At 49.7% G+C, this 16,192-nt stretch overlaps 5 protein-coding genes across 5 annotated transcripts; 3 read left to right on the top strand and 2 right to left on the bottom strand.

Moving 5' to 3' along the window:
* Positions 1 to 2,271: 2,271 nt before the first annotated feature.
* Positions 2,272 to 3,757, bottom strand: P174DRAFT_393709 (class I SAM-dependent methyltransferase). Its single transcript, XM_024823607.1, has 2 exons — positions 3,408 to 3,757; positions 2,272 to 3,316 (listed from the first exon to the last, which is right to left on the bottom strand). The coding sequence occupies exons 1-2, from the start codon at positions 3,494 to 3,496 to the stop codon at positions 2,407 to 2,409; spliced, it is 999 nt and encodes a 332-aa protein (XP_024680627.1). The 5' UTR covers positions 3,497 to 3,757; the 3' UTR covers positions 2,272 to 2,406.
* A 97-nt stretch (positions 3,758 to 3,854) lies between these two features.
* Positions 3,855 to 5,639, top strand: P174DRAFT_453272 (NAD(P)/FAD-dependent oxidoreductase). Its single transcript, XM_024829140.1, has 3 exons — positions 3,855 to 4,025; positions 4,228 to 5,215; positions 5,284 to 5,639. Exons 1-3 carry the CDS (start codon positions 3,977 to 3,979, stop codon positions 5,567 to 5,569), a joined length of 1,323 nt encoding a protein of 440 aa, XP_024680626.1. The 5' UTR covers positions 3,855 to 3,976; the 3' UTR covers positions 5,570 to 5,639.
* A 471-nt stretch (positions 5,640 to 6,110) lies between these two features.
* Positions 6,111 to 7,786, bottom strand: P174DRAFT_444050 (TBP family protein). Its single transcript, XM_024827988.1, has 5 exons — positions 7,617 to 7,786; positions 7,032 to 7,407; positions 6,883 to 6,970; positions 6,397 to 6,811; positions 6,111 to 6,341 (listed from the first exon to the last, which is right to left on the bottom strand). The coding sequence occupies exons 2-5, from the start codon at positions 7,304 to 7,306 to the stop codon at positions 6,325 to 6,327; spliced, it is 795 nt and encodes a 264-aa protein (XP_024680625.1). The 5' UTR covers positions 7,307 to 7,407; positions 7,617 to 7,786; the 3' UTR covers positions 6,111 to 6,324.
* A 2,020-nt stretch (positions 7,787 to 9,806) lies between these two features.
* P174DRAFT_444049 (electron-transferring-flavoprotein dehydrogenase) lies at positions 9,807 to 12,547 on the top strand. Its single transcript, XM_024827987.1, has 3 exons — positions 9,807 to 10,498; positions 10,577 to 12,095; positions 12,157 to 12,547. Exons 1-3 carry the CDS (start codon positions 10,198 to 10,200, stop codon positions 12,254 to 12,256), a joined length of 1,920 nt encoding a protein of 639 aa, XP_024680624.1. The 5' UTR covers positions 9,807 to 10,197; the 3' UTR covers positions 12,257 to 12,547.
* Positions 12,548 to 13,504: 957 nt separating this feature from the next.
* P174DRAFT_373659 (putative pre-RNA splicing factor Srp2) lies at positions 13,505 to 15,498 on the top strand (the record flags this gene model as incomplete). Its single annotated transcript, XM_024822519.1, has 6 exons — positions 13,505 to 13,556; positions 13,947 to 14,075; positions 14,204 to 14,364; positions 14,826 to 14,899; positions 14,959 to 15,055; positions 15,115 to 15,498. The coding sequence occupies 6 exons, from the start codon at positions 13,505 to 13,507 to the stop codon at positions 15,496 to 15,498; spliced, it is 897 nt and encodes a 298-aa protein (XP_024680623.1).
* Positions 15,499 to 16,192: the final 694 nt, after the last annotated feature.

Raw genomic sequence — 16,192 nt, 5'->3', positions numbered from 1 at the left:
ATGGCGGTTACCTACATAGCCCCGATACTAACCACTATTATTGAGCCAGCTCACTTCCACACAGGCTAACTCTATAGAGAGGCATTGGCTTGCCAACATATTAGGCAGTTGCTGAGTACTACGGTAGTGTTAGACTTGCCTCTTGACCGACTCGATAGATGAGCATTCTCCGATCGTCGCTTGTTTACCTTTTGCTCAACAGAGTTATGCTCATATCTTTGAAGCTCCCAATCACAAGCTTGTATGACATATACGGCGGCGAATCTCCATGGGAATTTTAGTCAGTGAATGCATCATAGCTTGCTTGGATCCGTGGTTTCAAGGACAAACGGAGGTTAGAAAAGGCGATGTCCACGGTCCATAGAGAAAGTCGATACAGGGAAAAGGGAAAAAAAAGAAACGGAGAAGGGAAGGAAGGTTTGAGCCAGCATTAGCGCGTAGTATGTTGATTTCGGGACTAACCCAAGAAACAAAATGGAATCTAAGAGAAATTCAAACGAGTGGAATGGGGAATTCTAAAGAGCTTCCCATCAAGAAAAGTGGATTCAAGATGTGACCACGCGTTCCTAGCGGCGCCGTTTTGGACATCAAATAGCGAATAAAATTGTCGGCGATGGAGCAAATTCCGAGCTATGCAGCAGAGTGGAAGAGAATCCAATCGGATGGGCCACAGTGAGGCTTGTCATGATTTTTACACTTTCCAGATTTCCAGATTTGGGTTGTCGAGTGTCGCAAATAGCCAGTTGCCAGTTGCCAGTGGCTTGTCCGCTCCTTGCTTTTTGATGCTGAGACCCTGTTACTCTCGTGTTGTGTTGGCTCGAAAAGTATAGCTGTCGGAGGATATCGCCCTTCCTACTCCGTACGTTATTAATCTCCAAGCCTGCTGTACACCAGACCGATGGGTACTCCGTAGATAGACCGTACTTAACATGGATAGGACAAATTCCTGTGGTAACGGTTGATCGTAAGGTCAAAACAACAAGGAGCTTGGAGAATGCTCACTTCGGCCGGTACTACCCCAGTTTCAAATGCATGCCTAGGTGCAATGTGATATGTATCAGCGGGGCGGCAAGGGATGCGCAGAGCACCTAGTACACTCATTCCAAGCATCCCTGTCGTTATTTGTTGCCAAGCTACCACATCACACCTCCTATTCTATGCTTAGAGCCTCACGAACTTGAGTATCTCGCTGATGTGACAAAAGGAGATTTATGATTATGCTTATCTGAAATCTTTCGTCGCTTTAGGGGTAATCAATGGAGACAGCCACATTGCGATCAAGATACTCTAGTGTACTATCTCTATCTCGCTGGGAGGTGTTTCCCATGCAGCTATGCTTAATCTACAGCGCAGACTGTTAACGTACATCGTCCTTGCTTAACCACACATATTAGACTTCGCTGTATGGGTATCTACCATCTACTTACTAAAATACATCATTTGCATCGGTATTGCATTGTTTATTGACGCATGTATGGCGTATCTACCCCATGATCCGCGCTGTAGGAAGAGGGATAGAGGGGGTACACACCCTCTATCAAGGTCATATCAAACAGCGTCTATGTCAACAACTCCATGCATGTGGAACGACAGGTCCACGAATAGAACAAACTTCTCGCTTACCTAGTGCTATCAACATGTTATGGAGTACTTATCTCCTACTGTGGTTCCTCTCTCGGAAATGATTGACCTGTCAAGACATCCCTCAGGATCACCATGACACATCCCAATAAAACCAATGTCTCAAATATGAGCGCATAACCATCCTATTAACCAAATAACAGCTCTATCATTGGAGCAGGCGCCTAGAATCCTGCCCATCGACCCCAATCCAGAATCCAAATGGGTCCCCTCTGAGCTCGCTAAACAAGATATATACTTTCACCAAGACTCCATGTACCCCGCATACATGATGCATTTGGGCAACGCCATCTTGACCTCATTCTGGAGTATTCCCGTCCTAAAGAGGGCAAACTACTCCGTAACTCCAAGACCGTCGAGAGACTTCACCGCAGAAGTTCTACTTAGTTTTGTTAAGTTGATCGGCGGTGGTGTACGTGGTCAAACACCAGGATGAGCTCCTCCGAAACGAAAGGAAGACGTCATGATTCATATATAGTGTGAGGGGCTGGGAACTCAGTCTACAGCCTTTTGCTCCATCTTATCATGTCAAGGTATGTTACGATTTAGATTTCGTAACTCGTTCGAATAGCCAATTAGTACTATAAACTGTTTATCAAAGAAGTCTAGTATATCAACAGATGTTTGACCGGATATTGATGCAGTGATCGACTCCGGAGCCATGTCATGCGCCATTACTTGTCTTTCATATAGTTACAGATCGTACAGACTCAAGTCTATCTAAATATACAATGTTATGCTAACTATGCCAATGCATCCCGATCGTCATTGTTTAGCATCTTGACGTTCACGTACCGGCCTCAGGACATACTTCCAGGTTGTCCCAAAGTGCCACCGTTTCTCCTCCACGATTTCCAACCCACTTTGCTGAACAATGTCGCCAATATCCCGGTTCCACCAGCACCCATGCCGGTCCGCGTGCGCGGGAGCCAGATTGTCCAAGATTTTGTTTAGCCAGTCGTAGTATGACCGACCATGCTCGAGCAGCAATATCTGCCCCTTGTGTGGTTCTGTAATCGATCCCAAATGGCGCAGGGTGCCTACAGGATCCGGCATCGAGCATAATCCCATAGTCTGCACGATGGTATCGTAGTATGCTGGCTTCGCTCCCACCGATGGGGGAACGACGTCCTTTGCATCCTGTGCACGGAATGTCACGTTCTTGAAGTTCGGATGGAGTTTCTCGAACTTGCTGCGCGCGACTTCTATCATTTGCGGGCTGAGATCGACAAAGGTGACGGAGCGACAGCCTCGGACCACTGCTTTTCCATCTTCATCAAAACCGCGTCTTTCCCCCAGATCGTAGTACTCCAGGTTACGACCTGTACCGCAGCTCACCTCCAACACATCCCCGCGCGCCCTCCGGACAAGGTCTTGTCGTTTCTTGCCCATACGCATCACCTTCTCTGACATTTCGACTTCAGCGTCAAAGTTGGGTGCGGTGCGGTTGTACCGGTCTGATACATCCTGGGGAACATCAAGCGACTGCACCTCAGTTACCTCCCGCCTGTAGGAAGCGTAGAGATAGCCGCAGTAGGTGCTAATGGTGAGCGCCGTAACACCCAGGACAGTCATGGCTCGGGGAGACAGTCGAGGGGTCTCAGGCTCCGGCTTGAGATTCAACAAATGAGGGTTGGCCCGCTTCGGCAGCACAGGAGCTGCCGGACGGTTGGAGCTACTTGAGTCAGAAGACTGGATTCAGGAAACAGGAGACATGAGATGATGACAGAGAATAAGGATGAAATCCCATTCTACATCGTACTGACCTTGGTCTTTCTACAGCCGGGATCTTGGGAACGGACACAGGCACTTTAGCCTTCTTCAAGGCTGCTCGGCCTGCTCGGGATGCACTCATGATTGCGAGTGATAATAGCTCTACCGGACTAGGTCTGCCGGATTCTCTCGCCAAAGTTGATAGGCCTCAACGAGTTTTCGAGGTATCAGGGCAGTGATTTGATTCCATTCCTCTGCGGTGCTCTATCCATCGAAGCTCAAATATTGCATGACCGTTAAGAGTGAAACATATAGACAAAGCGCAATCACCTCCAATCGAAATTGATGGTGGTATGATCCGGAGTCTATCTCTGTTGACAACTGACTGGTCAGGCCAAGAACGGCAGGGCGTGAGGTTTCAAAAAGTGACCATCCGACCGTCGGAGCCGGGCCGGGTCTTATCTGGTGCTAGTTATGGAGTTCTCCGCATCCCAATAAGAGGGGTGATTCTCTCCTCCGGCTGCGTATTTCTTCCCCTCTGGGTTTGTCACGAACTTCTGCAATTTGTCCGTCAATTGGGTTAGAGTAGACACTGCAGCGAAGACGTCATTTTGAGGAAGACATGGCGCTCCCTCAGAAGATCCTTATCGTCGGTGGAGGTGTATTCGGCTGTGAGTCCTTCAATTTCCTCGGGGTATTGAAATTGTTACCTCAAAATAGGAGATGGGATGATATCCCCTGTTTATTGCGAAGGAATCGATTACATACTCATAATTCCTGTTTTGATTTGTGTGACTGCTATATAATCTTCGTTAATTGCATTCCGCGACCACTCCTACATCTTTTGACACATCGGGAACTGATCGCATATAGTGTCGACCGCCCTATCATTGTCGCAAAGACACCAAGACTGTCAAATAACCCTGCTGGAACAATCCCCTACGATTCCTAACCCGCACGGCTCCTCCGTCGACAGTTCGCGGATCGTCCGCGCCGATTATTCACACCCCATCTACGCGAAACTCGCTGCTGCCGCCATTGACCGCTGGCGCAACACCGAATGGGGAAAGGAAGGTCGTTACACGCAGAACGGACTGATGCTCGTCTGGACGCCTGGCAATGAGAAGGCGAAGAACTATGCGACCAAGAGCTACCACAATGTCAAGCAGTTGGAGGGCGACAAGGTCGAACTACTCCCCTCGGCAGCTGATGTGACGCGGATCGTGCCACAATATGGCAAGGAGCTGAATGTAGCGGGGGGATACATCAACTGGGGCTCGGGCTGGGCAGACGCCGCAGCAGGCGTGCGATTTGCGAAGAAGCTACTGGACGAGCAGGGAAAGGTGGGTTTCAAAACCGGGGAGGTCGACAGGCTCCTGCTTGCCGATAGCCAGAGCGCCACCTCCCACCGCAGAGTCACCGGTGTTGTCTTGACGGATGGCACGACACTCACGGCCGATCTTGTCGTCCTCGCGACAGGCGCCTGGACAGGTAAGCTTGTCGACCTCCGCGGCAGGGCCATCTCAACCGGCCAAGCACTGGCATACATGCGCATCTCAGACGAAGAGCAGCGCCGACTAGAGAACATCCCCACCGTCCTCAACTTCGCCAACGGCATCTTCATAATCCCGCCTCGAAATAACCTCCTCAAGATCGCCCGCCACGCATACGGCTACCAGAACCCCAAGGCCGTCCCCATCCCCGGCGGCAACGGCGTCACAATGCAAGTCAGTCTGCCGGAGAACGGCGTCCCCGTCCCTCTGGAGGGCCAGGAAGCCTTCAGAACAGCCCTCAAGGAGCTACTTCCCAACTTCGCGGAGCGTGAGTTCGTCACAACCCGCGTGTGCTGGTACACCGACACGTAAGGAACCGCTTTCTTTACCCTCTCCAAAATAATGTGGCGGCTAACACGAGGACACTGTACCCCAGACCCACTGGCGACTTCATCGTCGACTACCACCCCGACTACGCAGGCTTGTTCCTCGCCACAGGCGGCAGCGGTCACGCATATAAGTTCTTCCCTGTTCTGGGTGACAAAGTCGTTGACGCGATCGAAGGAAAGCTCGAGCCTGAGCTGCGCAATCTCTGGAAGTGGCCGATCAAGGTCGACCAGAGCGCTTTCGAAGGCGACGGGAGCAGATCCGGGGAGCAGGGGCTTCTCCTGATGAAGGAGTTGGCCAAAAGTACGAAAGCTCAGCGGAAGAGCGTTTTATGACAGCTCTTTCGTCCTGTACATAAGGTATACCACCGTCTATATAAGAATAAACCAGTAGATTATTATCGGTCGTCCTGACAGATCTCTGTTCACGAAGCAGTAATATGAGAGGGTAACGAAAGGATGGCATCGGGCATTCCCTGATACTACCTACATAGTAAGGCCATTGGAGAAACATATCTCTATGGGCCTTCAAGACTCATGACTATAATTATTATAAATTTTTACAGGTTTCTATATTATTTTGGAAGCGAAGTATCGACTACCTCTTCATTTCATTCCTAAGAATGTTGTAAGTCTAATCAAGTGCAGCATCATTTTCTTTTCGTCCATATCCCACGAGCTCATAAAACAAAGAGCAACCTCATACTGGACAAAGCCAGGGAGAGTTCAAGCCAATAGGCGAAGAACACGGCCAGATATTAGAGAGGAGGCAACCATTCGACCAGCGCACAGTACCGCCCCCTGAGTCCGCGGATTGTGCTACTATCTAATTGTAAACATTTGAAATATTTGGTGAAACAGGGAACAACGACCATGGGGCAGAACGGTCCGAATCGCTAGAACGCCGTACAAATGCTAGCATGAAAATCATCATAAGCGAGGTCTCAGCAAAAGTGACTGAAAAGACCACCCAATCCCTATGAACCTCTCAAAAGGGAAAAAAAAAAAGAAGTGTTAATACAGGTGGGAATGTGTGAAGGATATGGAGTGGGTGATCTTCATATGCTGACCGATATGCCGCGGGGTGCCTCTTAGACCTTGCGGAAATCTGATCAAATAGTTAGCATATAGTTCTGCTTTAAACAGAAAAGGAATAACCATACCGGAAAGCACAGGATAGATCAGTTCGAACGCCTGATAGATCTCTTCACGGACTTTGGCGCCGGTCAAAACAATCTTTCCACTGACGAAAATCAAGAGGACGATCTTGGGCTTCATCATACGATATATGAGACCAGGGAAAAGCTCAGGTTCGTAAGAACTGAAGTTGTGATGGCGACTAGCCAGACCCTCCAGGCGAATAGGGAACTTGATGTCACAAGAGCCGACGATGTTCTGGATCTTGAAATCGGTGAACTTGGCATTGAAGCCCAGTTTCTGGATGATACGCGCGTACTTTCTGGATGCGAGCTTGGAATCGTCTTCAGACTTCGCACCAGTGACGACCATCTTGCCGGAGGCGAAGATCAGTGCGGTAGTTTTCGGTTCCCGGATACGCATGATCACGGCCGCAAAACGCTATTATTAAAGCAGTTCAGCCCACACTGTACCCTGATATGACCAACTCAGGGAGGTGTGGAAGTTAATACCTTTGGGTTGTACTCTGCATTTCGCGCATGAAGCGCGATAGTCTTGAGATCCAAGCGGCAGTCAAGGTTGACAGTAGCAACGATGTTTCTTGAAGAGAATCCTTGTTCAGCATTCTGGTAATCCAGAAAAACAGCAAGAGTATACTCACTGCAAGGTAGGCACGATACCACTTCCCGGAGCATTGGCACCAGGTGTCGCAGCGGGAGTAGCGGGCGTCACCCCATTGCCGTTGACGGCATTTCCTCCCTGCTGATGGCCGTTCACAGTTCCATTCGCACCCTGAGCGCCAATCGCCAAGTTTCCTTCTTTTTCAGAAGACGGAGGTGTCAAATCACCGGCACCACCGGGAAAGGACAGAGAAGCGGGGGAAGTGAAGGCCCGGGCCTGCTGCGCGGTAGAAGGATGGGTCGTGAGAGATTCCATTGCGACGTGAGCAAGAGAAATACTCGAGCTGTAGACCAGCCGAAACTGAAGTAGATATGCGAGGTAAAGTCGCGAGCCAAAGAGCTTGTGTAGACGGCAGTCTATCCTCTCAGAAGACCGAGTCAGTCAAAAGCCAAAGAGATTGATGATCACGATAATTCATGTCACAATAGGACAGAGGGGTGAGGGAGGTGGGAGAAGATAGATGAGAAACGAGGTGGCGAAGAAGATGACGGAATGTTGGGTGACGATGTGTTGCAACTGTGAATATTTTTGTAGGCGCGGAAGAAAAAAAAGAAGCAAGCCTCACCCTTTGTGGGAGATGAACAACTCAATGTCTCCCCTACAGCAATGCTGCCTTAGCTCAACTCAAGCTCGAAGTGAGGAGTCGATAGACTAACAGCAGCAAGACAGGTCTGGTGGAGATGACAAGAGGCAAAACCAACCAGAGAAAAGCTCAACACCACAGAGAGATGATAAGATACTAGAAAAGCACAATCAAGTGTTTCCTAGTCACACTTATGCAGTAGCACAAAACAAGTGCAAGTGAGAGAATGGACAGTGACAGAAGCACGTGAAAGAGTAAAGCTTTTTCTTCAGGTCAAGCAAACAACTTTTTTTCTTGGTTTTGGTTTTTTCCCTTTTGGGTATTGGAGATGTCTATCTGCGTTCTTGAAAGAGAGTGGCGAAGATGCACACCTGAGGCTGCAAGCTTCGTGTTTCAGCGAAAATACTGAAACTGCGCGGAAGAATTTTTCTTTCTTCTGAGCCGTCTTATTAGACTTCTTCCCGGAATCCTTCAGGCCAAAGAAGCAGAGAATACTATGCTGAAAATAGCGGAACTCTGCGACTCTATACGAGTGAGGAGAGAGAGGGGGTGGAGGAGAGGTTGGTCGTCGGGAAGAAGGCGACTGGAAGATTAGTTTCGGCGTTCCGGGCGGTGCCAAGACCAGGGTCAAAATTCCAAGAGCAACAGGAAAGTGGGAGGTTGGGCCTTTATATAGGCTGACTCACAGCGCCTGAGAGTGCTGGCGTCAGGGGAGGCTGGGCCGGGCGGTGGCGGCAAAAGCAGCGATGGAGGTCGTTTCCATCCATGGGTTTGACTGCTTTGGGGCATCTGTTTGTGACTTAGCGTTCCACTAGCGCCTTCCTGGGTGGACAAATCCTCGAGGCTGAGTGGCTTCTCTCTCCTTCATCCCAGCAAGCGCCATTCTGCCATTTTTGGTTGGCTGAATGTGAGACCCATCAAGCACATTTTCTTTGGGAGCCCCACCATGCTGTACACGCTCTGTTTGGCTGTCCATCAGACATCCCTTTCTCCATGGTTGCAGCCACTGGCTGTTGCCCAGTCCGCGTCGCTCCTGCAACTGCTCGCCAGACCCACTGCATCCATCCATCCATACCTTCTCAACAAATAAAAATGCATATCGCTTTCTGGGGGTTTCCTTCGCGACGCGCCTCCTATCGTGCCGCTTTAGCGGATGGCAAATCGAAAAAAAGTTTCTCTTTTCGCCCGGTCGTCACTTTGGTACGAGTGTCCCGTCCATGATTTCCTACCTATCCTTCCTTGTTTATGAGGTTGTTGACCTGTCTACTCCGGATGATGGTGGCTTGATCCAACAATCGGACTTCAAAATACTTTCCATTACTGTAGTTTGAGCCGAGATGGATCGAAAAGTAAAAAGAAAGAAGGGACGAGTCTGTCTAATCACTAACCCTTGAGTCTTGCCAGTTGACAAGTCCTGGCGATTCGTGAGGTGTTTCATGGTTTATACTCCCCTCCAGACTGGAGCCTGGACGCGGACCTATGTATCCCCAGATCTCACGAGTCACGATTCATGATCCACCAACTTGACTAATTTAAGGCTCTTCTGCCTTGTCCAATCGTCCTTCTCCTTCTCCGGACTTAATATCAATACGTAGGAGTTAATGATGAAATCATGTTAATGAGCAAGTCTCTGTGGAAAACTCGGTAATTGAAGATCAACTGATTTCTTTATTTTCCCTCTGTCGAATCAAGCGTAGATAATATATGGACGCTACGGAAGTTGTTGAATCATCCAGCATATCGTCTCAGTATACAGGCTGGTCTGACTGGCGTATATACGGGGTAAATGAACTTAGGCTGTGATGTTATACGGTCGGCGACCCCATATTTCTACCGTCATAATCAACATCTCAAGTGCGGAGTGAGAAGGTATCATCTGGGCCTATCCTGTTCTATTTCTCATCTACATTATCCGAATCTTCTCTTCAGCCACGTGTAGAACCTTACATGATACCGGTGGATAGCACGGAGTAAGGTAGTCTGTACATACCTTCCCCTCCCGAAAGGTAAACGGTCAGATGCTTGTCATTCGGACAATGTTCAGCCTCACGCGTCTTTCATGTGATTCCATCGCAGAGCCTCGTGTGGCCTAGGAACCGGCACTAAGAAGCGAGTTAGGTAATTTGCTTCTGTAGAGAGGGACGCACGTCATGAACCATCTTCAACCCATCAGTTTCATACTGCCTGAGCAAACGAAGCCCTTCACCTACGTAGTGTTCATGTCCACTGTTGAATTCGGCTTCCGACGGAATGAACAGTTTACCAGCGGAAAGACGAGGTAGGATGAGGATGATTCCGATCACCGAAATTCCCATTGGCTGAGCTTACCTCGGGTACTGCCAACTTGACTGTCCACCGCCAAATTCGGCCATCCCACGAAAGTCCCACCATAGCCTTTAAGTCATACTCGGGTTGTCCACAGGGCATCTTCTGTGATTAATATCTTCTCGAAGTTTTTCTTCTTGGAAAGGCTAAACTGCCATGTCTGCTCATTGTCTGTAGACTTCAGAGGTACTGAAAGTGGCAGTTCGAATCCCCTGTTGCAATTTTCTCCGATATCGCAATGGCTTCAAAAGGAGCCGTCTTGCCTCTCTTGAGGCGCGAGTTGCAAACAAATCGCACGCAACTGAATAGAGCCGCTTCATCCTTCTCGACTGTTGCTACGACTGTTCGGAACAGGAGAGCAGTGTCCGCTAGGCATTCGGCCCGCCACACCGCGCTTTTCTCTCAGAGACAACTACTCGGTCAACCTCGGGCATTTTCGCAGTCGCTATCGACAAGGCTTGCAGATGAGCATGATCAGTTCGATCCCCGTCAAGTAGAAAGGGAGTCGGATGAGGTGGACGTGTGCATTGTTGGCGGCGGTAAGAGCTTTCGTGTTTGCCAGCTATTCGTGGCTACTCAGCGGTTTGATGGCTGACTCAATCTCTTCACCATCGCAGGTCCTGCCGGTCTCGCCGCAGCTATTCGACTAAAGCAACTCGCAAACGAGGCTGGAAACGAGGAGTTCCGTGTGATTTTGCTGGAGAAAGCGGGAGAGCTGGGCGCACATATACTTTCAGGCAATGTTCTCCAACCAACTGCAATGAATGAGCTTCTGCCTGGTTGGTTGTCCGAGGAGAATGCATCCCGATTTGAGGGCGCAACACCGGCGCGGGAGGACAAGATGCGCTTTTTGACCAAGAACTCGTCGTTCCCGATTCCCGCACCGCCTCAAATGAACAATCATGGCAACTACATTGTCAGTCTAAACGAGCTGACGAAGTGGTTGGGTGAGCGAGCTGAGGAATTGGGAGTTGAGATCTACCCTGGCTTTGCCGCTAGCGAGTTGGTCTACAATTCCGATGGCTCCGTCCTCGGCGTTGCGACGAACGATCTTGGTGTTGGTCGGGACGGCAAGCCCAAGGACAATTTTGAGCGGGGTATGGAGTTCCATGCTCGTGTCACTCTCCTCGCCGAGGGCTGCCATGGTAGTTTAACGAAGCAGGTGATCAAGAAGTACGACCTCAGACGCGATAGTCAACCCCAGACTTACGGTATCGGGTTGAAGGAGGTGTGGGAGATTCAACCGGAAAAGTTCAAGTCGGGAGAAATCGTGCATTCTATGGGATACCCGCTTCCTTCGGACACCTACGGTGGTGCCTGGATGTACCATTTTGGGGAGAACTTGGTCAGCATTGGGTTGGTGGTTGGTTTGGACTATCCAAACCCGTGGCTTTCACCTTACGGAGAGTTCCAGAAGCTCAAGCAGCACCCCTTGTTCAGGGAGGTCTTGGAGGGCGGTAAATGCATCTCCTATGGTGCTAGGGCACTCAGCGAGGGTGGCTTCCAGTCGATTCCCAAATGTGCTTTCCCAGGAGGCGCTCTCATCGGTGACACTGCTGGCTTCATGAACGTTCCCAAAATCAAGGGTACTCATTCGGCTATGAAATCAGGCATGTTGGCAGCGGAGGCTACATTCAATGCTTTGCAGAATGACAACAACGGTACTGTCTTCCTTTTCGAATACGAGGATGCTCTCCGAAAGTCCTCTATCTGGAAGGAGTTGTACGAAGTGCGCAATATGCGGCCCTCATTCAAATCGGCGCTCGGTCTTTACGGTGGTATCCTCTACTCCGGCTTAGAAGCCTTCTTGTTCCGCGGTAAAACACCCTGGACACTCAAGCACCACGGTACAGATGCAGCATCCACCAAATCGGCATCTGAATGTGAGAAGATCGAATACCCCAAACCCGACGGCGTTATCAGCTTCGATATCCTGACCAGTGTGAGCCGAACGGGAACGAACCACGAGGAGGACCAGCCTGTTCATTTGCAGGTCGCTGATTGGGACAAGCATACGGACATCGCTTGGCCCAAGTACCAGGGCGTTGAAAACAGATTCTGTCCGGCTGGCGTCTACGAGTACGTCGAGGATCCAAGCAAGCAGCACGGCGTTCGCTTCCAAATCAATGCCCAAAAGTAAGTCTTGACTCTTACGCGCATTTTTCTTTTTCCTCATGCAGATGCTAACGACACACAGCTGTATCCACTGCAAGACGTGTGATATCAAGGTACCGACACAAGATATCAATTGGCAAACACCCCAGGGCGGAGAAGGCCCTAAATACTTCAAGACATAAGCTCATAGCCACTGTAATTTCTCTTTCGTTTACGGTGTCTTCAACTGTTTCTGTGTCATTTGGAATGGATAGTTCGAGTTCATCCTCCCCGGACTTCCGTCGATCAACTCTACGGGTTAGAGCATCCTTTTACTCTGTTGACATCTTGTTTCTACTGACAAGTTCTCCCTCTCGGGTGATGTTTGTACTATACAAAAGGATATACAAAACTCAGGGTACATGAATGTACAGGTTGATTAGATATACATGTATCAACAGACTCGCATTACTACACTGCATACGGAAGTAGAAATTTACGTGTCTCTCTCTCTTGGCAAATTCTCACTTCGCAGCAGCACGCTTTGAGAACTTCCGAGACCCAGATTGGTCTTTGGCGCTGAAGTTGAGCCCCGTGGGGACTGGCGAGCTGAACCATGGAAATAGCTGTAATGTTTCCAGTGATGACAGACCATAGATCTGGCAGAAAATATAGCTAGTACCTAGGTTCTCAGATAATACCCTCGTATCTGCCGCTATAATCACAACATTTGTTTTCCGCCGAGTGTTGATCGGTTCGTCAAGAAGAATAGGTTGGACTTTACAATTCTAGTGAGTATTTTAAGTGAGGCTGTCTGGAGTTCTCAAGGCAATTTGGGCGGAGCCACGTGGATCATCAAAAGTGAGGCGGGCCGGCCACTTCTGATTGATCGATCACGTCTCGCATTGTTTCGTCCATCGTTAGAAGAGGGAAAACTGACTGGAAGAAACACAGCCCTGCCCAGCACCACCTAGTCTACTGATTGGCGGACGATTTACTTAGCTAGGGAAAGACTGGATAGAACTGGTGGTGATCGCAGGTACGTACCTCTCGAGTACTTTTGGTCTGGCGGTCAAACCGACCTCCACCTCATCTCGACTCTCTTTCTCCTTCTTCAACCTCTCAGTTTTCGCTCTCATCCACCCTCTCGCCTACCTCTCTTTCATCTAGTGTCCTTTCTCACCTGATATATTGACCTGATTGTATCTAGCAGCTACTCCGTCCTTCCAACCTGGCCTGGTTTCCGTTTCCCAGCCCGTCGTGCGAGCCACATCTGGAGATTCTGCCCTTCCACTACGCGGGATAACAGGAATACACTGCCATACTAATCTCAGGAACACGACTATCTGAACCCAGGACTCCTGATATTCCGCTCATCTCCTTTTTGACCTGGATCGTTTTGGCCACCACAAGTCCAACGGAAGCCAGAATCGTTCTGCTGTCTAACCGCCATGACTGAGGTTTCCTCCACCCGACTTTATCTCGGGAATCTTCCCCGCAACGGTATGCAGGCCTTCATCATCAAATCTACCCTTTCCTAGGAGATATGCCCGTCTGTTTCAACCTGGATGCTGTATACCGTCAACTCGCGCCTTCCAAAACCACTAGGAGAGACTCTTTTGGACCACCTGGTCTTCCCATAACCCTCATGGGTCTCCGAACTGTTTCCTGGGATCTTTGTTTGTCCTTGGACATGGGGATGTAAGGGCGAGCAAGCATCTCCCTCATCCTAAGTCTCCATATTTCCCGGCCTGCAGCACCCCTAATGACTACGGATATAGCTTTCTTTTGGCAGTTTAACCTTGTGCTTTTTAGACTGCTCGTTACTTGTGTTGCGATGAGCTGACTTTTGCCGATGGCGCCCGTGTTGGCGTCGTTGTTGCTTTTATTCAGTGACCAAACAGGACATCGAGGAACACTTTAGTAGCCATGGCTCCGGGAAGATCACAGAGATCAAGTTGATGAACGGATTCGGGTTCATCGAGTACGAGGATGCGATGGATGCTAGAGACGTCGTTCCTGGTAAGATTTCCCTGAGCAGCCCTGCCTTCACTTCGGACAGGATCACCTGGCTGACAATCCACCATCTAGCATTTCGTAAGTTGTCGATGCAGATGATTGACGTATCTGCTTGACTGATCTATAAACAGACGGTAGCGACTTCAAGGGCGAGCGACTTACCGTCCAGTTTGCGCGTGGACCACGCCGCAAAGAAAATTTCCCTGGCCCCCCGGATCGCCCTAACATGCCTCGTCCCCGTCGTACGATTTTCCGCATGTTGGTTTCTGGTCTCCCGGAAACAAGCTGGCAGGTTAGCAGCCCATCTCTCCTTCTATTAGGACCTCCTGGATACCACGCAACCTGGCCACCCAGTGTTCCATGAGCTTTCTATTTTCCCAATCTCTGTACTTCGGCTTCCAGGATTTCGAGCCCAGGATCCATGAGGCCCAAAGTCAATACCGATATTTCAAGCTCATAGAACCTGTTCGCTTGTGACATGGCCTCGGCATGTATCCAAGAACGTTCAGACGTCCCAGTGCAGTCGCAACCCGGATGTCCACAATTTCCTTCTTGGATGGATGACAGTGTGACCACCGCGGACTTAAAGCTTTGGAGCCCTTGGATCGACATATGACCTGTTCCTGTTCCGTCCCTGCAATGATTCGTGTCTCTTTTCTTTTGTTCACCTTCTCCTGGCCTTCTTGCATTACCCGGTTTTGACTGGGGTTCTACACTCATTTGGAAGCCAATTCTTACCACTAGATCATATAGGACCTGAAAGATTTTGCACGTCAATCTGGTCTGGACGTTGTCTACTCGGAGACTGGCCGCGAACAAGGAAGAGGGTGGGTGAAGCTTGAAATGTCACGGATGATAATTTTCCAATCGTTAACACAGAACCAAGGTTCGTTGAATTCGAGACTGCAGCTGACCTGAAAACTGCCATCGATAAGCTTGATGGACGAGAGTTCAAGGGCTCCCGAGTGAGCTGTGTCGCCGATGTAAGGACCTCGCCAGGGACATGTCGTACGAACCAGGATTCTTAATTGTTTGCTTCCAGATTCAACCTCACGACGACCGCGTTTTCCGTGATCCATATCGGTCCCGTTCACCCCGCCGCAGTTATCCTCCTATCGATGAGTACGACAGGAGATTCCCCGCGCCTCGCGGTTACAGCCCCCGCGCCCATTACAGGGAACGCTCGCCTGTTCCGCTCCGCCGCGACTATTATGAACGTGACGGCTACGGCCGTCGCACCCCTCCTCGACCTCGGATTGAAGACTATCCCCCTCCTCGTCGTCCTTACGATGACCCCTATGATGCCCGGCCTCCACCACCTCCCCGCCACTATGATGACCCATACATGGCACCGAGACCCTACGGACGTCCTCGGACCCCCCCAAGAGGCGACTACCCACCTTATGACCGCCGTGGATACTGGTAGAATCTAATTTTCTGCTTCAATTGTGTTGCATACATGCCGGATACCCATTCAGTCTCGCTTCCTTTGTTCCATGACTTTCTACATAATTGTTTCCTTTTACTGGGATGCCCGCAGCTTTACCAAAGCATTCGATTACCTGGGACCAAATCGCAAAACATACCATGCGGATCTCAAGATGAAGTGACTTTCCTACATCCGTGTTGAGGGGTGAAATTCCGGATACGGTGTGACCACAATCTCTTGCTTGCAGGTCCAGGATGGAGCTCTATTCCGGGGATTGGGCATTCGACGGGTGCATGATTGCAGGACTTACGACTTTCCTTGGTTAATCGCAAATCTCCTCTCCCCAAGGCTTCTGGCTGCTAATGATACTGGCAATATCAATTGAAACCCCATGTGGTTTCTGTGTTCGTGAAGGGATCTTACTGGACTTGAGTTTTCGACGATCTGGTCCTTGAAAAAAAATCCCATACCGGCCATTTCTCCTGGGGAAGAGCTCGCTTGTAAATTTGAACTAACTAATACTTCACCTCTATACTGGTCTTTTTCATGCTATTTTAATTTGAAGGACCCGTATGCAGGTGTGCGCACAGGGCTAATTAAGGTAGCCTGACATCCTAGCCCGGACAATGCTTGATTGATGGTATGTAAAAGACTCGGAAGAGAGGGACTTAGATAACTCCCCCATAGGTGG

This window comes from Aspergillus novofumigatus, assembly GCF_002847465.1.
Source record: "Aspergillus novofumigatus IBT 16806 chromosome Unknown P174scaffold_6, whole genome shotgun sequence".
In the NCBI taxonomy this organism is placed as follows: domain Eukaryota; kingdom Fungi; phylum Ascomycota; class Eurotiomycetes; order Eurotiales; family Aspergillaceae; genus Aspergillus; species Aspergillus novofumigatus.
The sequence above is the reverse complement of the archived record's forward strand: the minus strand, read 5'-3'. Positions and strand labels throughout refer to the sequence as shown.